Source organism: Takifugu rubripes, chromosome 8, assembly GCF_901000725.2.
Source record: "Takifugu rubripes chromosome 8, fTakRub1.2, whole genome shotgun sequence".
NCBI classification, from domain to species: Eukaryota; Metazoa; Chordata; class Actinopteri; order Tetraodontiformes; family Tetraodontidae; genus Takifugu; species Takifugu rubripes.
In genome coordinates, this window is record NC_042292.1 from 7040352 (window position 1) to 7066515 (window position 26164).

The 26164-nt window shown below is 44.4% G+C and overlaps 2 protein-coding genes across 9 annotated transcripts in view; both read right to left on the reverse strand.

The window, feature by feature from the left end:
• Nucleotides 1-392: 392 nt before the first annotated feature.
• On the reverse strand, nt 393-6202 carry LOC101066493 (ribose-phosphate pyrophosphokinase 2). 3 transcript variants are annotated; one of them, XM_029839832.1, is made up of 8 exons: nt 5871-6167; nt 3122-3305; nt 2666-2683; nt 2439-2537; nt 2078-2202; nt 1818-1991; nt 1573-1732; nt 393-1488 (listed from the first exon to the last, which is right to left on the reverse strand). In XM_029839832.1, exons 1-8 carry the CDS (start codon nt 5990-5992, stop codon nt 1396-1398), a joined length of 975 nt encoding a protein of 324 aa, XP_029695692.1. In that variant the 5' UTR covers nt 5993-6167; the 3' UTR covers nt 393-1395. The 3 variants fall into 3 exon arrangements, with proteins under 3 accessions (XP_029695692.1, XP_029695691.1, XP_003966566.1); XM_029839831.1 differs by having other exon boundaries at nt 2666-2686; XM_003966517.3 differs by lacking the exon at nt 2666-2683 and having other exon boundaries at nt 5871-6202.
• A 1071-nt stretch (nt 6203-7273) lies between these two features.
• LOC101077704 (histone deacetylase 4-like) overlaps nt 7274-26164 on the reverse strand; it is a 40728-nt gene continuing 21837 nt past the window's right edge. For 5 of the 6 annotated variants that reach the window (XM_029839829.1, XM_011606256.2, XM_029839827.1 and 2 more), the window contains 21 exons: nt 25443-25566; nt 24206-24324; nt 20056-20184; nt 19853-19962; nt 19320-19454; nt 19040-19232; nt 17918-18141; nt 15288-15503; nt 14675-14870; nt 13885-14018; nt 13700-13802; nt 13574-13620; nt 13047-13154; nt 12906-12961; nt 12590-12797; nt 12281-12378; nt 11699-11817; nt 11491-11624; nt 10928-11012; nt 10649-10793; nt 7274-10186 (listed from right to left, as the gene is read on the reverse strand). In XM_029839829.1, the coding sequence (XP_029695689.1) occupies nt 10144-10186; nt 10649-10793; nt 10928-11012; nt 11491-11624; nt 11699-11817; nt 12281-12378; nt 12590-12797; nt 12906-12961; nt 13047-13154; nt 13574-13620; nt 13700-13802; nt 13885-14018; nt 14675-14870; nt 15288-15503; nt 17918-18141; nt 19040-19232; nt 19320-19454; nt 19853-19962; nt 20056-20184; nt 24206-24324; nt 25443-25566 (2726 nt within the window). In that variant the 3' untranslated portion in view covers nt 7274-10143. The remainder of the gene's footprint in view (nt 10187-10648; nt 10794-10927; nt 11013-11490; nt 11625-11698; nt 11818-12280; nt 12379-12589; nt 12798-12905; nt 12962-13046; nt 13155-13573; nt 13621-13699; nt 13803-13884; nt 14019-14674; nt 14871-15287; nt 15504-17917; nt 18142-19039; nt 19233-19319; nt 19455-19852; nt 19963-20055; nt 20185-24205; nt 24325-25442; nt 25567-26164) is intronic. The other variant, XM_029839830.1, reaches the window with a different exon arrangement.

Sequence of the window (26164 nt, forward strand, 5' to 3'; positions counted from 1 at the left end):
ATGTACGCATGCGCAAAAGATCTTAGCTTATAGCCTCTGCTAGCTTACCAGCTATAAAGACGTAAATGTAAATAGAATTCATTTAATGTTTTATTTAAAAGTGAAATGCACGTTTTTGCAATTTTGTCGGGGGGGGGGGGGGGGGGGGGGTTGTAAATTAGAATATGGAATACAAATGACGAGCTTTAGAAGCTCTTGAATGTTTAAAACGTTTCTAAAACAGGATGTATTATCAGTTTAGAATATCCATTGCAGAAAATACTAATTTGAATCCTACAAGTATTTCAAAATTCTGATTCCATATACTTATATAATACATAAAATGCCTCAGGTGTGAACAAGTCATCTCTTAGATAGTTTCCAGTTATATGAAGCAGTTATGTGACATGTAATCCATTGTCAAAGCTTTATTGTCAAAGAAACAGCCGTAAAGTGTTACATATAAAAAAGATTTATATCACTTTTTCACCATTTTAAAGTCACCTTCAGGAAAATAAATGAAATCTGTCTCATTAGCACTCAAGTGACCCATTACAGCCATCATGACAATTAATGTCATTTTGATAGAAATTATAACACTAGTATTAAACTCTGGGCTCAATTTGTGTTTGTGACCTTTTAGATCGTGGGTACAAAGCCCACTAGACTTCACATTAGAAAAATCAACAACTGGCCTGTTAAGACAGTTCACAAAGCCAATTTTGTAGGATAAATGTTGGCAAAAATGACACAGGTTAGTGTTCATCAGCACATTCGCTGAATAAAAAAGAAGGACAAGTGTGTTCACTGCTTTGTCTGCAGACACATCCACACACTTTAACTTGTGATGCAGCTCCATCTGCAGCACAATGACCGTGGCGCACACGACTGCAAGCCATTAAAGCATTAGCAAGTCACAGCCCTAAGACAAATAGTTTAATACTTTCATAAACAGTTGTTATGCAAATAGTTCAGCAGGGGAAAGGTGAACAATTATAACTATATTTTAAGCAAAAAGGGGGGAAATTATCAGTAATCAAAAAACAGTGGAATGTATAATTTTATAGTTTAATGAGGTACAAATAATACAAACTGTTACATTACAGACCCTTTGGTTAAAGTGGAGGCCAGGCTTTGGCTATTTAATGTTGGCAAAAAAGAAATAAGGGAAATGTATAAATACAAACTTGGTCTTTCGAGAATGTAGCAAAGATTCACTCCAGGTGGAAAATGTCTGATAAATGTGTGGGCGTGACCTTAAAACAGTCACATGGGTTTAGTCAAAAACCACCAGGCTGATTTTCAAGCTTTTTCTGGAGGATTTGTGGCGGCGCGATCCCAGACGATTGGCCCGACAGTAGAAGCAGAGAGAGGGGGGCCGTAGGTGGGGCGGAGGTGCTTGCCTTGTTTTGTACCTTACAAGGGGACGTGGCTAAAGAGGTAGGACACTGATTCGCCATTGTGGGTTCTCCTGATGGCCTCTGCCAGGATCATGGAGATGTCAATGACCTTTGGAGAAACCGCAGCCCAAAATTAAACAAGTGTCCACCCCCTCGATGACTTTGGTACATTCCCCAACGTCTAACAACGTACCTGTATTTTGGGGCACGCCTTCATCTTCTCCTCCTGGGGGATGGTGTTGGTCACCACCACAGCCTCAAATGGGGCACTGTTGATGCGGGAAATGGCAGGACCGGAGAAAATGCCATGAGTGAGGATGGCGTAGACTTTGATGGCACCAGCGTCGATAAGCCTGAAAACAGACATCACACTGTTAGTGGCTGAGTATCATTTTGTCGCTGGCCAAACGGCGAGGCACTTCATTCGCTGGCACGGACTTGTCGGCAGCGTGGCAGACGGTGCCGCAGGTGTCGGCCATGTCATCCACCAGAATGGCCACGCGGTCTTTGACGTCGCCCACCAGGACCATGCGGTCCACTTCGTTGGCCTTCTTCCTTTCTTTGTGGATGAGGGCAAAATCCACGTTCAAGCGGTCGGCGATGGATGTCACACTGCACAAAGAACACAAGGGAAGTAAATGAAGTGGCGTTCCTTTCGTAATGAGTTCCAGCGCGTCATCTGGGCACTGGGGGCTCACCGTTTGGCTCCGCCTGCGTCCGGGGAAACGATTATGCAGTTTTTCCACTCCGGGATGTTTTCTTTAATCCACTTAAGAACAGCAGGTTCAGCGTAAAGATTGTCTACAGCAATGTCAAAAAATCCCTGGAAAAAAAGCGACATTTCCACTTAAATGTAATGTAGCCAATTAAGATGACATAGATAACACAGACAAATTACTTTCATAAACATCTGACAAAAATTAGTTTCATTTGTACAACCAGGAACTGGAAAAGGCCAGGGTATGATAAGCTGAGAGGCAGAGTGAGGGACTCAAAACAATCTGCAAGGCTCTGGGACAAAACAGGTTTTAGGTCATCCAGACCGACGTGTACGAGTACCTGGATCTGTGAGGCGTGAAGGTCCATGGTGATAATGTGGTCAGCGCCGGCCACAGACAGCATGTTGGCCACCAGCTTGGCTGATATTGGTGCTCGACTCTGGTTTAGACACAAAGACAAAATAAACAGAGCTTGCGGTTAGTTGTAACCTACGTTGCAGCTGCTGGCTTCTTTGCTCAAACATCAGACGCGGGGCTCCGGGGTTTGTTGACCAAACACTCAACTACCTGGAATTGCCGGATGAGCTGCTTCAGAGGAAATGAAGAGACTGGGTTGGGAAATTTGGATTTGGCAGGCGATACACCCGCTGATACACCGTCAGAAGCTTGTGTGAACAGGTTTAAGTCTGCTGGTATGTCTAATTTATGCATATCAAAAGGCATTGAACCATAATAAAGGATGGGTAAACTAGTTATAATGTAAACATCTAACTACAAAGCAAACACACACAGTCAATGACATTTACTGAGTGTAAAAAAAAAACAAAGCTGGTGGAAAATGAAGGGACTGTTCACCTCCAAACACATGACCTTTACTGTTAGGTAGAGGGAGACATACCTACATAAGTCTAACTTGTTAGCATAAGGCTAACTTGTTAGCTCAGGTTTTGTGGTTATACTTGCTGTTTATGAGAAATTGTTGGGGGTTTTTTTTTGCGTGGGTGCATGAGCTCGTGAGTTTACCTTGTCTTTTTTGTCCTGCCGGGCGTATGGGAAGCAGGGGATGACGGCGGTGACGCGGGACGAGGAGGCGATCTTACAGGCGTTAATCATGATCAGCAACTCCATCAAGTTGTCGTTAATTTCACCACAGCCGCTCTGCACGATGTATACATCCTCCCCACGTACGCTTTCCCCGATTTCCACGCTGTTCAGTGAGAAATAAATAACCAAAGATTAATAATCAGTGACAATTTTACTGACCGCTAAATTTGTCTGAAAGTGAAAACTGCTTCCTGAAACATCATCTGACAAGTTTGGGCCCGTTACATTTTTTCCCTAAACGCCACTGACAGGTGCACATTGGCAGGGCTTTATTTATGTAAGAGAGGCCAAAAATCAAATATCTGTCTGCAAACGTCCCGAAATTGTTGCCCAAAGGCACTGCGGCTATATTGAACCATCAGTCTGGATCGATGGAAAGGAAAGACTAACAGACAAAGCACACATTATATTTTGGGTGGTTCATTTTTAAACACACTTGAGCATATTTATACACCGTCTTTTCCATCCACAGCAGCCGTATATCTTTAAAAACTTTTTTAACAGGACCTATTTCTCGCAAAGTAGAAGTAGCACTGCAAATTGATCAGAATTAATAATATTAACATTGTTCAGATGTTTAGTGAGTCCTACACAGTTGTATTCACAGGCAGGTTATCAAGCTCCATTGGTCCTTGACATCTGGAAAACACTGGCCTGAGCTGTGGGAAGAGCTGTTATCATCTTCACTTTCTCACCACCACAGAATGAGAAAAATCATGTTTTGTTCTGGTGCCACTGAAAACAACCGTGTTTCCAGCAGAGAAAAGGCTCAGGCTGCATATTCAGAATTCCCTTTGGATTACAGATATGGGGTAAAAGCAGTCAAGGCACCTTTACAAGCACAAACTGGAATGAGGTGAGGAAAAAGGATGCGTCATGTCAAGTCAATGCTTATTTAAGTGTCCAACAGAAAGACGGGGGCAGAAAACACACTCCATGAAATGCCCTTTGAACTCACAACCTTCACCAAATCTAAAAGGTAGAAGTACAGTCAAGTCAAACTGTGTTGTAATGTATGTAAGGCCATCATTAAAAATCATCTACTGAGCTTAGAGGCAGACAGAAATGCCTGATTGAAGATCGTACGATGCCGAGGCTGAACAGATTGTTGGCATGTTGTACATTACTGAACTAATAAGCGGACATTAAAAGCATGTGATGGGTGCGCTGACTGCACTCAATAAATGGCTTAACTACAGGGGCGTCCCTGATCAAATCCCATGATCAGAGGATTGAAATCGGCTGTAAAAGATCCACATCACCGATGCGTTAAAAACACACATTTGTGGAAAGCAGAGAGTGGGCGCACTGAAACAAACAGCTGACTGGTGCTAGAAGCATCATTAAGGCTCTTCCTGAATGTCACCGATGAAGACATTGCGTGGGCACCCCATTCGGGCAACGGCGTGGCGGTGAGCCACTGTTACACCGCCACACTTGCCGCTAGGCTAGGCACATATGAAAAGCTGGCAAAGTGGGAGGAGCAAATGAAGACAGGCATTTGTACCGTGGGAAGGAAAACCACGCCTCCCACATGGCGAACGTGATTCGCTACCCAGGAAACAAGGACCCAGCACAATTCTTTAATACCAATGTTCAAAGAACAATTAAAGCTGCTCTCAAATGCTTACAGGGCTGTAGAAAAGGCTGCTATTTCTACCCAAAAGTAGTGATATTTTCCACCAGATTTGACCAATGTACAAAATTTCAGCACGTTTGTTCTACTAGCACCCCAAAGTAGGTCAACCAGTAAATTATAGTAAGTTACTAGACGTATGACTAAATAGTGATGCATAGATCTGTTTATTGTTGTTCCCACCAAATTGCAAAAGTATCGGATCGGGACGAGGTATCGGCGAGTCCTTTATTCTGCTAACCTTTAACAGAGAATACTTAATAGCGATGTAATAGCTGACGCTGTTTTACAATTCGTTAAACATCGTCACCTTTGCGTTGTCCTTACGCATATATGCGCATGTAAGGTCAACAGGTTAAGCACCGCACATTCTCGGACAAACTCTTCCCAGGTTTGTCTGCATTTTCGGCATAAATGAGACACTAGGGTGTGTAAAGGTGCAGCTAGTATCGTAAACGGCCGCATGGTTTTTTTTAATCCAAATTTTGGTCATGCGAATAGTTTTCTAACAGAATCAGGCCGGCGCCCCGGGGGCTTCTTTGGTGCCACACTGCACTATTTCCACCCACAAATAAGGTACTTAAATGGCAGAACGGGTTCGGGGCGCTGGTGTTAACTTCGGCTCCACACTTGACTTCCCTCACACGGGGAACACACGTCGTTAGCTCGCTGGTGAGAGGGAAGCGGAACGTTACGTAACATCGAATATCGTCCGGTTCAGCGGGTCTGGTTAAGTGTAACCCCTCATGCAACCTGGTGCGATTAGCCAAAGATGACCAAAAAGGCTACGTGGCCGACGGAGGTGCCGCGGACGCGTGCTGCGAGCGTGCTAGCCGGGTGTGTTTACATGATGCTAGCGGATCACGTGTCGGTAGTCGAGAGCTGCCCGCTCCGTAGTAAACTATTGTTAGCATCGAGCTAAGCGACCCCCATGTGATTCCGACGCCTGTGCGGAGACGCACCATCACAACGCGCGTCCGTCGCCGGACAACTGCGCGGGTGGCGTCGCGCACGCAGCCCGAATGCACTCACCATGTCTCCTGGTTGCTGAACTTCTTCGTGACCACCTTCCCCAGTTCCAGCCCCAGCCGATCGGCTACCTTCTGGGACAGATCGTGGTGCGAGCTCCCGCTGAAAAGCACGATGTTCGGCATGTCCGGAAATCCGACGCTGCGCGTTCGAGAGAAGCGAAGGGGGGAAAAAAGCTTGTTTAAAACCAGGAACGGTCGCCCCACTGGAGGGTTATGGAAGCGGAGAGAAAGTCGCTGGCTAATGTTGCAGGCTGGGCATTGCACTGGTGCGGCGGCAATAGGAAATGTGTCAGCAGAGTTACCGACTCCTCAATAAGGAAGGTCCTGATTGGCTGTCCGAAAAGGTGGCTCCGAATGACGTCACCGCCAGCTTTCCATGGTTTTTAATTCGCATGCAATTGTCACGGCGACAGGAATAACGTCACAGGAGAGACAAAAAGTCTAATTGGACGGAGCCACTAGGCCAACTTGGAGTAGGCTGCTCGATTAGACTGAACAAACACTCTTATCGAGCAACAGCAAACACGCAAATTAATGGTTAAATACTCAAATGACATTCCTTATTTTCTTTCGTCATTGTCCTAAAGCATTGAATGTTAAATAGATGTCTTGATGAATGATTTAAATATGTATAGTGTATATTTTGTTGTGTATATTGATAGGGTTTATGTTTTGTAGTGTATATTTGTTTTGATGTTAATGTTGATTACGTATTTACATGGAGAAGTAATAAGGGGGTATGACTATAAAAAGTGTTCACTTCTTCCCACTTAAAAAAATTAAACCTTTTTTTCCTATACATGAAGGTTGTTCTATTTTTAAACATGTTCACAAAACTAAAAATATAGATTTTTTTACACTGATATTGATGTCATTGTTCTTCCATCCCATCTACATCATTTCAACTGCCTGATGCAAATACTTGTCTTTTCAATGTGTAGAACTTTTCCATTTAAGTCTGGGGTCACCTGATAGCTGCTGATTTGGACTTTGAGTAAATCCATCAGGCACACTTGTGATTTTGGTTGTTGAAATTAGATTTTCTACTCAGGGGAGTCAGCTGAGGCTTCACGCCTGTTGCGTGTTCCGTCATGTTGAGGGGTGGTGACGTGCTCCCTCTAATTGCTGCCATCACGTGCCTGCAGCCCGTCAGCTACTTCTTTCCGATGCACAAAGTTGGTAATATCCTGTAAAATTCAGCCGCCCCATCTTTCTAAACAATGAGGAATTGACCAATGTCTGCCGAGCCGTATGGACGTGGACTTTGAGTACTGATAAGGCACAGCAGTTGGCAGAGAACTGACCGTTCCAGGAGGGCTTCCGACCTGGATAAGGCTGGAAAACCCACCAAATTCAATCCTGACAATCATGCAAACACCTAAAAAGAGACAAAAACACAACAGATTGCTCTATTTTTCAGAAATATATTTTAAAGATGATGTCAGAGATGAAATGTCCAAAGCGTAGGTCCCAAACATGATTTTTCTTCAATAGAGACAAACAATAAACAAAAAATAACTTTTAAAATCCATTTACATGTAAACCGAGAATTGCTCTTGAGCCACAGTGGTTTTATATATCGTATATATAAGAACTGGCCGAGGTGAGTGTGACAATCAAAACAACGATGCCCTTTTGTTTCTCCAAACCGATATCTGATATCTGCGCCCGTTTGAAGATCTTCGACAGAGGAACATTCTTTGGAAAAGTCTTCCTTTTCAAGGTGTAAATGGAGCAACTTGGCAGAGCAGGTTTCTCTTTAGCACTGTCCACACGCGTTGTAAATGCTGAGTCAAGTTAAAAATCACTTATCGGAAACAATAGTCAATAGGAACAATATCAAATGAGTGGACTCTGGATTTTTTGGGACAAAGTCTCTTGAGTCGTATGCGCACCAGAGATGGTGGAAAAAAAGATTTAAAAAAAGAAAAAAAGTCCTGCCTGGTGCTCTCATGAGATACCGCGGGAGGTTTCCTTTTTTTTTTTTAGTCCTCCAGTGTTCTTCTATTGTGCAAATACATTTTTCTGTTACATAGACAAGCAGGCATGCTGACTCACAAACCATGCAGAGATAAAGTTGAGCGGACAGTTCTAATAGTCAAATCAAACGACTAACGAGTGGAATGTTAGGCTAGACGTGGAAAAATAAAAGGTGTCAACTTAAAGGTGACTGGGGTTTTTCAATCAGGAGAAGCAGCTGCTGGGTGAAAGGTCGAATGGATTGCGATTCAATTTCTTTGAAGCGTTCCAAAACAATGCCCACAACCCCCACCTCTAGTTTGGATGCCCGGCCACAGTCCGGAGTGCGATTCAGCCAAGAAAGTGAGGAATCTGCCTCGACAAAGTGATGGAATGTTTGACTCCGAGGGGGGAAACTTCAGTGCCGTAATGCGTCTTCAGGGCAAAAACAGTGCAGACGATGAGGCGATGAAAACGCCGCTTTCTCCTTTTTTTCAAAAAGTTCATGAAGTGATATCGCACGTCGTACTGTCGCTCATGATATAATAGCTGTCATCAGCTGGAGTACATTTATAAATTTTCCATATACAAATCTCCTATAAACAGTGCATGTTATAAATACATGATTGATGAGAGGCCGAGAAAGCCCAAGAAAGAAAGAAAGAAAGAAAGAAAGAAAGAAAGAAAGGAGTGCTTGTCATTTTTGATAAATACAAGAGTTCCGAACAAGAATCGACAAAAGTGTTACGCATGTATATGAGTTGCAGCCCTATAAACTATCCAGAAAACGGATAAAAACACGGAACAAAAGTCTATGGATGAAAAAAGATAGAAAAATAATCTTACGCAGTAAAAACAAAAACGGTAGAAATGAAATGCGGACAAATATTTCAAACCAGCAACTCTGTATCGGGGGTCAAACACCTAGATATAGATGGGCAATGCTCCATGACCGCCTCGCAAAGTATGTTCACTTCATTATACATGATGAGTGCTTAGCTTGCGCTAGCAGAAGAGGGTAGCTGCCAACCGGCGAAATGCGGGAGGCCGATCGGCCAAAAATGCTGAAGAGATCGAGTAAACATCGAACTAGAACAGGAAGTGTTTGTTGAGTAACCGCCTGGTGGAGTAAATCCTCTGCTGTATACATGGGCTCATGCTTTGGCTTTGCACGGTTGGCTATCTCTTTTGGATAACATTCAATATTCCTGCAAAAACAAAACAAAAAAAACAAAAACCCACCAATTCCAATCCTGGTCTCTGCTGAGCCGCGTGCTTCGTGGAATAACCAAGCCTCAGTTAAAGGGAAGCTACATCAAAGGCTTAACCTTGATCGTGGGTTTTCAATCACTTTCTTTCATGTTCTCCATGTTTGCGCCGGGTTTTTTTCGATTGAAGCTGGCAACCGCCTTTATGATTTTCTTCTTATTTTCTTCTTTTTTTTTTTTTTTTACTAAAAAATAGATCCATCCAAAAAAAGTAAAGTAACTCTTTCAGAGAGGCCGCGATGGTCGTGACCGCTGCCACGTTCATAGTAAACATGCTGCTTTATTTTGTGTTATTCTGAAAAAAAAAAAATCTTCCGTCTCTATTCCATCATGCCGAAGTCCACAGCCGGAAAAAAAAAAAGTTTCGAATTAAGGCAATCTTTTTCCTGAACAATCATGAAATTTATCCCCCGTCTCCCTCACCAAGGCACTCCTCACTCGCCAACCTATTTCAACAAGGCGTCAGTCTTGCTTTTTTTTTTTTTTTTTTTGCGAAAAAAAAAAAGAAAAAAAAGAGGCCTGATCAAACTTCGGTCGACTTTAGTCCACAGTGAATTCATACAACAGTATCCCAGCTGTAGCAATGCCCACGTCATTGGGTCGGCCAGTTGAGAAAAGAGAAAAGACCCCGCCCCCTTTACGGCGCTGCGTTCCGCAGCGTCTGCTGCCCCCTGGTGGCCATAGTGAACGTGGTCAGAAAGAACCGCCTGGTCCTGCACCTTCACTGTGGCAATGCTCGCCACTGTCTTGGTCACGTGGTTAGCCCGCATCGGGCTAACGTCGAGTCATGTGACAATTGACAGAAAAAAGTCTTTGAGTGAGCACCAAGGTTAAAATGAACAAAAAGAGTTTCAATTCAGTCCTCCGTCTCTTGATTGGCTCCCTACTCTGCGGCTGAGCCCGCCCCCTCCTCCCTCGTGTTTGGTTAAGGGGCCGTCAATCGCGGGATCAGGGCGGGACTAAATGAAGGGCTCGGTCGAGACTCTCAAAGAGGCACCCTCCGGAGAGGTTCAATGGTAACAGCACAACACCCCATATTTCCCTCCATTACAGTGGTTCCTCCTCTTCCATTGGTTCCTCCTCAGACCTGCTGGACCAAAAAACACAGGTTTGAATTTGATCAAAAACACTGTGCACACTAAAGTCGTAGCATTCTTCTATGTCCTTGTAATTTTACATTCTCTAGCTGTGAAGTTTTATCTCCATTTTTTTTAAAATGTTTTATTCAGAACTGAAATAAATCTATCCATTTAAGAATCCATATTTTAATATCTGCATTATCATGATAATATACCTAACATCTTGAAATTATTTCACATTTTCTGAAATCAACAGTAACCACTAGGCGGCGGTGTTGCATAAGGTCGTAACATTTTCTTCAAACAATGAAAATTACCTAAGCTGTTACAGTAATGTTGATATGTAGGATACTGAGGCTGACATGTTTGTCAGGAAGATAAAATCTGTCACACAATGTGAGGATGGGCGTACAGTGAAAGAAAGTATGGGACAGTTATGGATTGGAGCTGAGTGGACATTTTGGGTGTTTCACCTTTGGTCCATGGCGTTGGTGTTAGCCACAGAGAGGGAGGCCATTGCGCTGACAGCCTCGGCCTCCTCCGAGTCCCCACGCTTGGCCTCCAGCAGAGACAGACCCAGATGCAGAGAGTAGCGTTGGACTGAGCGCCAGTATTTACCTGAGGAGGAAAACCAGTTATAAAATGACCTGTTACTTTTCAAAAATAGTATTTAACAACAGTTTGGGGTCCTTCACAGAATAAGTGTGTGTGTGTCTGTGTGTATTTGTGTGTGTGTGAGAGAAAGAACTCACTGTGAATTTCTAAAACTTTCTCCAAGGAACGAACAGCATTTACATTGGGCCTCTGCTCAAGGACGGACTTTGGCAATGGGTCCAGCTGCATGTGACAAACATGAATGGACGAACACACACACACACACACACACACACACACACACACACACACACACACACAAACAACCACACGGGGAGGAGGAATACAGAGAGAGAAATATAACAGCAAATTTGGACCAATTGTTTGTAACAATTGTATTTTCCAAAACACTTTTAAATTTGTTGGAAATTAATTTATTCGGTATAATATGAAATAATAATAAAGTCAGAAATTTGGGGAAACTAAAAAGCAAAATATGAAAGTATTTGCTTCGGAAACAATGAATTTATGCACACTTGTCACCATATACATTTTTCTTTGTTCACTTTTTTAGAACCCTCTTGAAACTTATGGAAATTTGCAAATCCACAGGCATTTGAGAAGCACTGAGAACCCAAACACTCAATCAAATTTTTATCATAACCAACAGAAGGGACTCTGGGTGTGTGTGTGTGTGTGTGTGTGTGTGAGACCTCTGTACCTCCTGGCCTAGCAGTGCAGCCAAGCAGGCCTCAGAGGCGTCACAGATGGCGGTAAGGTCATGACCACCCTCCAGAGCCAAGACCAATCGGCCTCCGGCGAGCGTCATTAGCTGCCTTGTCAGATAGCCGAAACCTGTGAGAGGGGGCCCGAGTTCCTGTTAGGGCAGTATTTCAATCGAACTGCCTATTTCACATTCTTGTACTCACACTTGGCTGTCAGAGTGTAGCCGCCGAGTGGTGGAGGGTGTCCTTCCACAGCGTCGAAGCCAGACGAGACCAACACAATGTCCGGGGCAAATTCATTGGCTATTGGCATCACCACCGACCTGAGAGTGAAGCCAAAACATGACACGGATAAAGAACCTATAATCATTTGAAGCTATAATCTATCATTTTAGTCGGAATTTAATTTCTGCTTTGAAAATAAGATTTGATTTAGTTGATTTTTCTCATTTATTGTGCTTCAACTGTGGGAGTTCTTCGTAAATACTGGGGGCAGGAACTTTTCCTCTCAATGGTCGTGTCTCCACTGCAGTAACGTTACAATTTATGATCGCTGTGTGTTCATGTACAGAGCTGTGAGACTATGAGGCTATGATGCTATGAACCAGAGGAGACACGGTGTCTGCTAAGCTAATGCTCCTCTTTGGCTGGGTTCCACGTAAAGTTCCTGTAATTGGCCGTTCGGGGGAGATTCCTGCAGTGGAGACACGCACCACGGCCCCCTAAAATTACTCAGAAGTTCCTGCAGTGGAAACGAGCTTATGCTGCCCAAATGAAAAGCTATACCTGAAGGCAGCCAGGTACTCTGCGTCACTCATGGGGGGCTCCAGGCCTCCAGTGAACGCCACATTGACGTTGAAGCCGACGCCAGGACCGCTGCCAACCTACAGAGAGCCCGGGACGGGACAGATTTATACTTTTGTCTCCAACACTAAAAGGTGCTCTGCCATTGTTTTGTTGCTTTTAAAGAGAAGTCAAATTAATCAATCATTACTTAAAGATAATATTTAATGGCAGCTTTATTACAATTAACATACACAAAACATTATAAACACATTAAAAAGTCCTCGCTGGCAAACTGTCACCTGCACTCACCTCATCGGGTGCGCCGCTTCCAGGGAAAAAGTTACCATCGTCATAGCGATGAATGGACAGGTAAAGAACACTGGGGTCATCATAGAAAGCTTGCTGGGTCCCGTTGCCATGGTGAACATCCCAGTCCACGATGAGGATCTTGTTGATGTTGAGTCTCTGCTGCAGAAGTTTGGCTGCGATGGCCACGGAGTTGAAGTAGCAGAAACCCCTAAAACAACAACAGTGGGATTCTCATGAAGCATCCAGAAGATCCTCCCTGCTCCAGATTATCCTTTAATCCAGCCTGAGATTAAAGATGTGGAAACGGAGGCCTTACATCGGAGTGCTTTCCTCTGCATGGTGTCCAGGAGGCCGGACCACAGCAAAACCATTCTGAAGACACAGAAAGGCCACCACGGTGATCGATCGCTACTGACGAGGATAATTTAGGCCAAAATACTCCAGCAGGTTTACTTACCTTCAGCTCCTGAGTGGCCACCTTGAAAACCAATTCCACCACTGATCCCACAGCGAGACGAGCCGCACTGGAGGAGTGGACCTCGTTCCAAATGGTGTCACTGTCCACCTAGGAACAGAAAACATATTTTTCGCCTTAAATTCATGAGATAAAGTGAAATCGTGGACAACATTGCTGATTCAAACATAAAGACCTGACTGTTAGCTTCAATAAAACTTTGTCCTGCGAGCATTGGCCTCATGACTTTGCATGTTTTTTGTTCTTAAGCATTCGTTAGCATGATTTGATAAACTGAACTTTGCTAGCTATCACAATTATGTTGGTGCATATTAAATTTTTTAAAATTCCCAATAACACACCCAATTGGATGATCAGAACTCTATATAAATGACATTCAAACATAGTTTTGGTCCACATTTAAATTTATTAAGCTGTTGATTGCCAGCCCCTCTGTGACCTTTCCTTCTTTACGGTAAAAAAGTGGGGAAACGCTGTTTTGGAGTTCACTCTAAATGTTTGTAACTTACCCCAATTCCGCCACACGGGAGCCGTACAAACATCGGCGTGATTGAACCTGGTAATCAGGAGACAAACAGTATTAGTCTTCGGCATATTAACAATCGGAGTAATCTGTGATGTGTGGGTTAGCCTACAATCGAGTTTCTGTCGGAGAGGGTTCGTTCCATAGAGCAGAACGTGGGCTTCAGAGTGAACCGTCTGCAGCTCTTCCAGCGTGGCCTTTCTCCCACGGATACACTACAAACACACAGACGCCTCGCTCTCATGCAGTTTACAATTTTACACAACGTTCGCACTCGCGTGTTGTTATCTCACACACCTCACACTGCGCTCTCAGTCCGGTCTCCTGCAGCCGGGACCAAATGCTCTGGATCCGGCCTGCGTGTTCTGGGTGATTGTTGGTGTTTCCACACATACACTGGTGCTTCTGCATGAGGGAGTCATACACCAGCCCTACAGAGACAAACGCCAACCGCACTGTGGAAAACGACGTCTGAAATACACAATGACTCGCTGCACACTATCAAGATTCAGGTTTCATTTCCATGATGTTAAATATCGGCCGGTCCCGATCCAGTTGCTTTTCTCCCCCTCCCGATGCTAAATAAACACTGTCTCGCCGATGTCGATCCGACACAGTTTGCCGATACACAGTTGCAGCGCTGACTTCAAGTAGGCCGCCAGTAAAGTTATTAATAAAAGAAGAAGCGATACATTCCACCCAAGCTGTTACTTGGCTTTTTTTTTTACAAGAACTCGGCTTATAAAGCAAATAACTGGAGCCATTAGAGGGAGTTGCCTGAGTTTAACAGTGTGGGCATTTCTGATCACCGGCCAGACAAAAATAAAATCCTGAAACAAAAGCATCAGGCTTCTTTTTCAATTTAAAATATGTCCACACTGAAGGTATTGCAGCTGGGTTCTAGCCAGCGCCGAGCAGTGCTGTAGACCTTTATACAGTCTGCATCATCAATGAGCTGCGTGTTCAATAGGGCAGTGGGGGCCCTGACGGTGTACCGCCACAATACAGACGAGGACGCAGGACCAAAATGCAAGTTAAATAAGATCTAATGTTTCACTGTAAACAGAATAATCATAAATCTGGTGACCTGTGGTGAAGTGAGGTTTGGTCGGAGGGTCAGAGGCAGGAACGCTGATCGGGAAGGAGGAGGCCGAGGCTGGAGACGACTGGGCTCTGGAGAGAGGGCGATGTCCTGGGAAGGAGATCGACAAGCCGGCAGCCTCCATGGAGGCCTGGTAGTTCCTCAGCTGATGGATCCGTTGCTGCTCCAGCAACAGGGCCTGCTGCTCACACACCGAATGAAAAATCAAACCTGGCCTGTGATGTCACACTTCCGATTTTCTTTTTCTTCAGAATCTCTTGAAACACGAGCAAGAATTCTGAATTGAATCCTACAGAAAAGCACTTCTAACATCATTAAATTTCAAGTACGTGGAAGCAACGCTGAGACGGTGAACCCCGATTCATGATGGAGGACTTGCAGCTACCACTAATGGTCTAAAGGTGGCACCCAAAACAAATCTTCTTAAATCTTAGATTTGCCCAAGGAACACCAGCCTGGAAATGCCAGTTTATTTTGAGTTTTCTTCTCAGGGAGTTTCCCAGGAACACGTCCAACATCGGCTTCAAGAAGCACCAGATCAATTCTTATTGATTCATTCAACTTGTTCTTTAGCTGGACTCTTTCTTTATTTTTATACCTGTCTGAAAAGCAGCTCCTGCTGCTCAGCCTGCCTCTCCCGCTCCCTGTGCAGCACCTCCTCCTGGAGCTCCTGGGGATCAGGTGGCTCCTGCTTGATGGTGACCCCCGCCGGCAGGGCCCCGCCATCCTGGTGTTCCCGCAGCTCCTCCTCTGTCTCTTCTGGGTGGCTCTGGTGCTGACGCCCCACAGGGCTCTCGCTGGGCTTTGTAATCATCTGAGGTAAAAACAAAGCACCAAAAACAAAAACAGAGCGATGATGATGCTCAAATGTGAAATTTATTTCACAAAGAAACAGCAGGATGTGACAAATCCCATCTAACATGCGAGCCTCTCTCCAGTCTGAATCAAATTCCTCCTTTCACTGGCGCATTCTTCTTTTAACAAGCTTAATTTGGATTACGCGGCCAGATTGGTGTCTCGCTCATTTCAAACCTTTTCAGTCTAATTGGATGTGATTGGTCGTTCCGTCTACTGTACTCGGGATGGACGAGGGGGGAGAAAAATGTCGTCAAGCATTCCATACCCCCCGCTGGGCCGCTTTCGATGCACTAGTTCTGGGGCCTGAGCCATCCATTCACTTTCACTGACATTAGACATGAAAAGAGAGCGCCACTGCAGGGCGCAGGGTGACTGAGACGGGGACCGAGGTGTCAACCGTTCGACCCATAGGTGTGCGTTTCTCAGAGCCGCCACCCTCCGGGATCCCCCCGCAAGGCGGTGCCGGCGGAGCGCTGACGTCAGAGCTCATTCACAACCATTCAAAACATCCAGTCACACAAACATCCAAACAAGCTCCTGCCTTGACCCCGTCATTGTGCTCTACTTTCCCAGAGACCTTGTTTTTTTTTCTTCTCCTCGCTTTTGAACACCCTCATGAAGTAAACACTGGATAAAAACCCGCAAAGTGAATCAAGAGGAAAGGATGCGGCTCAGAAATGTGTGGAAGGTCGCCCCAAAACCATTATAAAATTTACAAAAGCACCAAAAAAGAAAAGCCTAATTAGATGCAATTTGTTTTGACCATCTTTAAGCTTTGAATGATTTAACGGAGATGCAGATATATAAAATCTTGTGAACCCCCAGCAACAAATTGAGCGGACTCCCATGGAGGGGGTTGCTGATGAAGGTTTCTGCAGCCACAGAGCTGTTCTACAGAATCAGGCCAGTCTGTTTCATCACCCGGCAAATCATTAACTGTTAAATCGGCAGTTTTGGAAGGAAAAACTATTGGCTGAATCTTACTTAAAATGATGACATAAACTTTAATCTGATTTGAAATAACTGAACCTGTGAAGGCTGCCACTGTAGCACATTGTGCCAGATGTGGTCCCCCATGCGACAATGTACTTTACACTCAATAAGCTTATTCTGGCTTCTTCGGAGCTCTGACGGCCGACGATCTGCAGCGCTTAATGTACAGCTGCAGTGAAACAGACAGACAAGAGCTAATTGGGTATTGTCTCCAGCTCAGAGCTAAATGGGAAAGGATAGTATGTCTCAGTTTATATGGCCTATTTAATATGGCTGGAGGATAGAGTCCTTGGCAGTAGAGGCATCTGGCCACCAACCCGTCTCCCGTCTTTTAAAGGACTGAAACAGAGCGTACAGACTACTCACACACTTGAAAAGTCTTCATTCTATATCTTCATTTACCATCTCTTTCAAGGACGCCCCTGTTTGAGGCTTAAAGGTCCAGTTCCTGCACTAGTTTGGAGCCAGTGCCATTATAAATGGTGCGGCGGAAAAATTGACAGGAACTGGAGAAATCATGGCTACTGACCTGAAGAAACTGGTAGTTATGGATAAAAAAAATGAGTAAATCTCTTCTTCGATCACCTCGAACTAACAAAGCATTAGAAAAGAAGCAGCTAAATCTCATACAAAATGCAGATGGACCGGCTAAGTAAATAATTAACTGCTCCAAATCCAACAATGTGGAAGGAAGCACAGCGCTTCTTATATATAACAACTTATATTGTGTTGTGCGGCACAACAAAGCTGTGTTTGAAAGAGAGATATTCATTTTGACAAAACTCCTCGGTATGCCAGAGGCCATTAGAGATGTGTTTGTGAAATGCTGCCACTGGAGAGCTCTGAAACGTACAGATGGAGGGAGAGAGCTAGCAGGAGGCAGTGGTGGTGGTGGAGGAGGAGGGGGAGGGAGGAGAGGAAATCCCTTGTTTCATCCACCCACCTCTCCTGCAGTGAGTACTCTGCTATACTGGGAAAAGCAGCAGTGGCTGCTTGCTTCCTTCTTGACCATAAAAGGCTCGAGCTTCCGCTCTGTTGCCATGGCGACACAATCACCTCGCGGTCCGTAGCAACTGTCTCGGTCACAGTCGCACTCGCAGAGCTACAAACAGTTACACACGCAGCTATAGACGCTAACCCACACCTGCCACCTACTCACCAAGAGAAATACAACAGAGGAAAAAGGTCACGCTAAAATTGTGGGATTTGCATCTCTGCCTACACAGATAGTTGCACTCCAGCTCCAGCACAGGCCCACGTGCACTTAAAACACTAATTAATCACTCCTTTATTTGAGCGTGATTTCTGATTTGTGGCCTGTGCCAGCAGAATCCAACCCAAGAGTTGCTGGAGAGAAAAGTCTGTTTCACATCGCACCTTGTTGAGGTGGAGCTGCTGCTGCTGGAACTGCTGTTTGTGCTTCTCCAGGAACTGCTGGTGCTGCTGCTGGACCACCAGCTGCTGCAGGGCCAGGGCCTGGGCGTGGGCCTGGGCCGCGCTCCCCTGTGGCAGAGGGGCCGACTGGGTTCGCCCGAGGGGCCGGTGCTGCCGCTGCAGCTTGGCCATGGACGCTGCCGGAGACATCGTCAGACCGCTGACGCCTGCAGAGAAAAACCAGGAAGACTTTAGAGAAGAAACATGATATCTGTTACATTTATTGAGATATGATACGTCTTGAATTCTAAGACAGGATGGAGTTGTTGCTGTGAGCAGTGATGCAGAAAGGTGGACTGTTTGCCCAAAGAAGAAAATGAAAACGGAAGGAAGAACAGAAGAATGCAATGTGACGAACTGATGATTATTTTCCTATTGACAACTTTTGAGGATGGGATCACAGATACATGCGCACCGATAGCAGAAACTCTACAGGTTGAAATGTGACTACACCAGTCGTCGTTAGATGGCTATTTTTGCCTCAAGGGATTTTTTTTTTAACAAGACTGTAAAATGAATAAATATGTACAATTTCAATGTTACTGGTGCAGGACTTTACTGAGCAGATGCACTTGTGAGACAACCATCTGTGCTGTGTTTAGAGCCTCTCCAGCCTGGGAACATGCAAGCTATCTGCAGAAAAGTGAGGATAACTTCTCATTTTTAGAGACAAGAGGTTCATTTTCTACAAGTGGCCTGCGTGTGGGTGCGTTCAGACCTCGCCTGTATATCTTTCAATGTGTTGACATACGCACGCATGTGCGTCATGACCCCATTCAGTCTCAAAATAGTAGCTGCTTACGGTGAATGGGAAGAGGTGCACAATGCAACCATGTCATAGTCTCATAGTCTTTGCTGACATATGAAAAGAGCTCATTAGTTTGGACAAATGAATGGACGTCTTTGAATGCGAGGGCAGACGCAGTGTACCAAAGACACACATGGTTGCGGAATTCTTAACAATACCTTTAGTCAGAGGAACATTTGCAGTGTACTCCTCATTAGCTGCACCAAAGCTGCTTCCACTAATTGAAGAAGTATTATTCGTGTCGCTTTAACTCTTACCTGTCACCAGGGGGCTCTGTGCTGGGCTTTGCTCCATGAGCACCATGTGTTGAAGCAGCGGGCTGTGAGCGGCGTGCCCGCCTGTTCCTGCCCCTGCCTCGGCCAGGTAGGGAGTCAAATGGCCACCGGAGAGAAACGGAGGGCTGAGGGAGAGCGCTGGCTGCAGGCCCCCATCTGGCTGGGCTGAGGTCACCTGGAGAGGAGCGGGATAATGGATAAAAGTGTTGACACCACCCACGGTTGAAGAGACTCTTTCAAGCGCAGCAGTTGTTCTCCTTACGTTGGAAGCAGCGGTGGCCGTAGCCGTGGCGGGCAGCCCCAAGGTGATGTTGGGTAAGGATGGTGAGGTGTAGAGGGACAGCTGGTTCACGGAGCCCCGCTCAGCACCACCGCACATCCTCTGGGCCAGGGAAACCTGGGAGAGACATTTGAATGATTTATTAGGGCTTCATACCATCATATGGAGGAGAAAAAGCTGAGGTGGGAGATGTCCACTGCTGGCGTGTGAGTTCATCTGAACCGCAATAGTGCAACACAATTGTCAATGCCACTATGCTCATCTGCTCTACCTGAGAGCCTTTAATAGCTGCTAGAAATAGCATTTTGCCTGCTCCTTGGCTGTCTCCTTCAGCTACAGACCCTTCAGCCAAGCATCTCTGTGTATACTACATTTAATAGCTGAGTAGCACCTGTAGCCCACACAAAACCCACTTAACTTAAAAAAAATGGCTCATCGTGTAGGTGCTAATTTGCATAGTAGGGGCTCCAGCGAGCAGGTGAGAATTTTCCCTGATGTCTTGCGTGGAGATTTACCTCGCTGTTGTTGGAGACTGACACCGTGACGCCATTCTCACTGGGGATATTGTTGGAGCTGTTATTCGGGGAGCTTGGGCCAGAGCCGGGGGCGCTGCTACATGCAGAGTCTGAGCCACACAAATCAAACACGTACTTAAGGAATACAAAGACTCAGTCAAAAATAGAACGGCCTGAACACAGAGGGTCTGCGGATCACCCACCTGCCATATCAAGGGAGCGCTTCTTAGCGGTAGTGATGGGGCTGTCTCGACGACGAAGCAGCGGACTGCTCCTCCGCTCGCTCACCTTCTGCTTCAGCCTGGAGCGGAGCTTCAGGTTGGGTTCTGAGGCTGGACAGAAGACAGAAGAACCCGTGTAAACACTACTTCCCTTGTTATCTACAGTACTTCAGTCATGGAGTTCCTAAACAGACCAAAAATCTATTTACTCCTGGACTCCCAAAATTTTCAAATGTTTTTTTTTTATGTAAATAGTTTACTTGAGCTTATTTTTAACAATGTTTTACATTTAGTTTTTGAGAGGAAACTGCAAAAAAAGAAAAAAGAAACTGCCGTATCCCTAATTTCAATCAACATAAATACCAACAATTTAACAGTTTATTTCTTTCCAACTCCTCCCAATGTATAAACTGCATCAGCTCTTGGGCACTTACCAGAGCTCCAGTGTCAAGGGCTTGAGTTTCTACGTATTGATCTGTCAGAGCTACTTGTTTGGTGAGAAGATCCAAATTATTTATGACCTGGACTTCACATGAGTGTACAGATAACTAGATGTTTGTCAAGCGAGTCCGACTTGTATGATTTGGCCACAAGGTAGCTTGAATGTGATTCCAGACCTCCTTCTTCTGTCAAGCGTTACCTAATTTCTCTGGGTTGAAAATTCGACTCAATAACTTCTACCACTGGACGCAGATTCCAAAGAGGATGAAAAAGAGAATTTCCAACTGATACATTACAATGTTCTACTTCCACTGTGCCTTTGGAGGATTAACACAGGAATCAGGAAGGCGTAAAAGAAGACCATATGGACATGTCAGGGTCAAAAACTACCAAATAATTTGTCTAAGCTCCTCTCGGGGGCCTGCCCTATCCTCCCCGGGTCCAAAGCTTCAGAAAACCACCCATTGTGGTCATTACTTCAACACATTGTCTACAACCCCCGCCACACACACACACCCTTCCTTTCAAATGATGTTGATCATGCCAAATTCTGATCCATTTTCCCAACGACATGAAAGCTGCGAAAACGCAATTAGATTCAATTTGGGGGTCATCACTGATTGCCTAAAGGACTTTCTGTGTACACTGTCACAGACTTGTGAATAGAGACAGGGAGAGAAGAACAGCATGTCACCTTGGCTCCTGGCACTGAGGCTAATGTTCAGTTTACTCTGCCATGCCAATCAGTGACCCTGTATAATTTCACGATTCATTATCCAATTTTTAATAATCCGCAGAGGGTCAAAGCCAATGTGGGACATCACTATCCCTGATTATGACATAACTGGATTAATATGCTACTATATTTCTTATACAGAGAAGCAAGCAGGCTGGAGGAACTCATTTAGTGACACAAAAAGTGCAAGGAAGAGCGAAGTGTGAACTTTGAAGTGTGAAGGTACAGCAGCACAAAGTGGGAGTGAAGGCTCCGTCCAGATGGACTCACACCAAGTGTGTTTCTAATCAAGGCTTTTGAGTTTACCTGTCAATTAATTTGATGTTTGGTAGGTTGGAACCAGACTGAAGCAATTTCAGAGGTGGAGGGAAATCAAATTCCACTCTATTTAGATTCTCTATCCGCACACATCCAACTGAAGGCGGTCGATTAGATCAAAACTTTAGTTCACCCAGAGTGTGGGAAGCATGAGCTCAAACAATAACGTACATGTCCACTGATCTTTTTCTTCCCTCTTACTATTTGATGTCACAAACCATACATGCCTCCATAACTGTTGCCACAGCAACCAGCAGAAAGGTCAACGATGACTTTGGTCAGGACTTTTATCTCTTTACACCTGAACTTTTGACAACTGTGATACAACAATTATACTGTCTGCATTTGCCAATCCATTTTCTCTGACTAAGAAGTAGAATTATAATGATAATTAAATCCCATAAACAAGTCCTGCAGAATGCAGCCGTAAAGCTAAAAAAAAAAGAAAAAAAAAAGAGCGCTTCAGTTCCCTGGTGTAACAGGAGGCAGCAATTCACAACTCTACATGAGATCAAGACACAGATGGCTGACTGTTGCTCTGTTAACATGAGTCTCAGAGTGAAAGGTGGAGACATCTGACAGATGCATTGTTGTGTTTCCAGTAGAGCTGCAGTCACAACCTGCATCTACGATGTGCTTTAAGGTCTGAAGCGGAAAACCATGGACCGGCCTGGCCTGCTCCTCTCCAGAAATTCAACTAAAACCACAACAGTTTCTATGTCTATCTTGTTACGTACATCCACTTTACTTCTTCGGTACTTAATCAAACAACAAACTCTACCTGCCTAAAGCTGATGTTGGCTTCCATAATGGTGAACTTCTGGCCATCCGTGTCACATTTTTTTAACGAATATTTCATCATGGCAGTTGTCTAAAAGTTAAACCCTTTCAGAAGTACAGTAAATTATATATGGTTTAATTTCAGTTTTCTATTTAATTTTCACAGTGCCTTAGTGCATTTGGTGGAATCATTCAGAATACACCTGTGAGGCTATGTTTATATTGCCTAAATTGTAGGATTAGATGGAGATTTGAAGGAGAATGAGAGATGTACAGAGGGGTGTTGTTGCTTCTTTGACCGTTGCTGGGTTTCAGTCCTCTACTTTATGGCCTGGCGGTGATATAAAAGCGCCTCTAACCTCTCCTGAGCTGCATTACCATAAGTAAACCCCACAAAGCACGTCACGGCTGTGGGCAAACACCAGGGTGGCACATGTTCCTTCTTTTCTCGCCTGCTGTGGACAAACGTCAGCTTTTACAGAAGTGAAACGTGTTGCTGACACACTAGAGACAGTCTTGCTCCATGTCATCCATGCTTATTTCTTTTTCAGTTCTGTAATGTCACGAAGACATTTGGTGGATTTACTTTAAGGCAACGTTGACGTATCAGTTTATCTCCCTGTTCACATCTGACGCCGTTTGCTTTTACTCTTCCATTTCTTCTCCCAGGGTGGAATGTGGCTGTGTGGGCCAGTGTCAACTGCGGTCCATCTGCTGTTGTAGCCAGCAACCCAAAGGCTCAGAGTCAACAGAGCTGCAGCCGCCTGCCATTGCACTAAGTGAATAATTGCACTGTAAGACGACCGCTGCTTCAGGGCAACACGGCCGCACACACCACGCACACAACCAAAAAACGGCCACAGCTGATCAAAACACATAGTGAAAAGCTGAGGCTGTGAACACGCTGAATAAAAATTTTGGTTTTAAAAGAAATACGTTTTTACAATTTGCTGAATTTGATAAGTTCAAAAAACAAAATGTTTCGCTTCGTATTGAAAAGCCACCCAGAGCTTTACAACTTACAGCTAAGCCATAAACTCTTCAGGTGTAATACCTCAATTGTTGAAAGGTTTGCAAACATTAGTCAAATGAAAAGGTGCACTCAAGTCATAAAATTTGTGGTTGTTCATGGAAAAACACTGAAAGATTATTTCCAGTATAAACAAGAGGGCTCAATTTATGTTTGCTTCGCATTAAAAAATGACTGGTCATCAAGGAGTTGCAATCACTGAGAGTTATTACGGAGTAATTATATAAAATGTCTAATGAGTTCCCTGAGTGTCGATGAAACCATGATGATGCTGTGAAGAACCTTAGCAGGAATAAATAATAGAGGGCCACAAATAGAGCCCTGGGGAGTGCCGAACGTAATTGTTCTGTTGAGAAAATGTTCCAAACTGATGCTGTCTGGAAATTCAAATATGGCCTGCCAGGACCAATAACCTTTGCTATCCAACATCAAACTAATGAAAGACAGCAGGAAAAAGCGGCAGACATTGCACTAACATTTAACAATAACCTGAGCGAAATAAACACTTCCGTTTTTAAACTGAAACGTACATTGTTTCTCCAGAGCATTAAAAATAAACAAAAAACAGTTCATAAAACGCCGAAACCTCTTTCAGACATTTGTACTCTTGAACCGCCAACACTTATATACACGAAGAATAATCCATGGGGTGCTAGAAACCCTGACAGGCTAATGTATAAGTGATTAATGGTGCAGACCTCTGATGCCATAAAGATTATTCTCGGTACTCGAGTTTTCACAGAAGCTACAAGGGGTGTTTACGAAATTGGGAGTTAAATTACATGGTGTCACAACCAAAACCCAGTATACAAGCGTGTGCAATGTACCAGTCTTTCGCAGTGGGAAGTCATCCCGGGGATTGTAGACGCCCAGCACAGGTTGGTTGTAGGTGGAAACACCTGTCTGTGGTGGTGAGCTCTGGTCCAGGGAGCTGTGCTGAGTTTTGCTGAACAACAGGAAAACACGATGTTAAAAGTGTCAGAGAAAGTCCGGCAAAATTGCGCCAAATGCTTAGCCAAGGGTATACAGGCAAAAATAATCCGAAGGTTATTTTTGTGACTCTTCCAAACAATTACGAATTGTGAAAATCCCTCATCCCTTAGGCATACGGCCAAAAGCTGCCATCTGCACAGCGAAGGAAGAAGGCAGCAGTGTTTGATGGCAAGTTTAAGCTAGTGGGGTTGGTCACAAATGGAAAGACCAACCTTCATGTTGTTTAGTTAATTAGCAACTTCATGCTACTAGAAAAACTGTTACAATTAAATGCCAGATATTATGAGTATCAAATCCTTCTTAATATTTTAAATATGATGCTGCATGAAAATAAACTTGAATGAGCTGTATAATTTCTCTAGCGTACTGTAAAGAACAATTTCAATTTTTTTTTTACCAGCAGGATTAATATTTAACTGGTTTTAAATGCATTGCTTAAGAATTATAATATTTTATTCAAAAGCTAAAATTATTTCGAAGTGCGAATGGTTTGTGTTTGCACAAGGATGAATCCAGTCAGCATAACCACATTTCCAGTCATGCAAAGGTTGCTTGGGACACAATAAAAGCCCGTGAGAGTTGGCTTCTGCTGTACAAAAAAAAGCTGTGCCTAAATATAGGAGGAAAGAGGAAATAGCAAGTGTACACACCTGCGGAGAGTTTTCAAAGATGCTACAATAAATATTCAAGGCCGACTGTTCACTAAGAGCTTCTATCATCAGGCTCCAATATCTGGCTGCCACATGTATGCATGTGAGCCTGGATGTGTATTTGCAGCTTTGTTTTATATAACCTGCAAGGTCCATCACTCAGTTGCACTCATACAGTGTTGCAGGTGAAGAAGAAGAACGCATGATGACAGAGGAAGACAGAAGGTAGTGAAGGGTCTGCACTTTACTTCTACGGCTCAAAAAATATTGCATAAATAAAATAGTTCCCCAGAGTGTTCGCCAGCAGGTATTTGAGCAGTGCTGAATGTTGAGTGAAGCGATAGAATTAAAGTTTACTGGTTATGAAAGTGCAGCCATTATGGTGTATACAGTATGTGTCGAAGCAGTAACCGTTCCTCACCGGTACCAGTAGGGGGCATCATTGTGGGGCCCTCCTTGGTTGAGGCTCCGCTGTGCCAGGGCCTTCTTCTTGTTGAGAACAAACTCCTGGAGGCGCATCTTTACCTCAGTGCTGGCCACAGCACCTGAGGGGTAAAGATGGAGGGAAAAACATTAGCATCAGTAACGAAAGCATCAAGTGAGCCTAAATTCAGAGATGGAAAAAGTTAAAGTTGGTTGCCATTCTGTGACAGAGATGCTTTGAACATGGTGTGGTCCGATGGTCCAGAGGTGTAGTTGGTGTTTCTGGGATGTGTTCTGGACTAAAGAATGGACCCCATCAGATGAGCATACAATGGTCACGGCATCACTCTTGATGGTCTTAACTACATGAGAAAAATGAAAGGAGCAAACCCATCCCTGCCTCCCTCGCTCGCTCGCTCTCTCTCTCCTACGCACACACTCAATCTGTAACTACTTTCCATATAGAGTGTAAACTGCTGTCAAGGACTCCTGTCCACTTGTTTTCAATGAACTGTTGAAAGACGTCCAGGAGGCAGTGGTAATAACTTGGCTTAGCCCCGGCCAAGGCCACCGGCTAATACAGCTTGTTTACCACAGTAAACACATCGGCCCTCCAAGTAAAATGGAAACACACAGAAACACACACTGACACTGTGAGGCCGTTCAACCGAAGAGCATTTTTAAGCATTTTTGTACATAATGATCTGAGAACAACAATTC

Coding starts and splice junctions, on each gene's coding strand:
- LOC101066493 (XM_029839831.1), bottom strand. CDS start 5,992: ATGCCGAACATCGTGCTTTTCAGCGGGAGCTCGCACCACGATCTGTCC. Junction 2,687..3,121: donor GGCAGGACAAAAAAGACAAG/GTAAACTCACGA, acceptor TTTCCTCTGAAG/CAGCTCATCCGGCAATTCCA. Junction 2,538..2,665: donor AGCTCATCCGGCAATTCCAG/GTAGTTGAGTGT, acceptor TGTCTAAACCAG/AGTCGAGCACCAATATCAGC.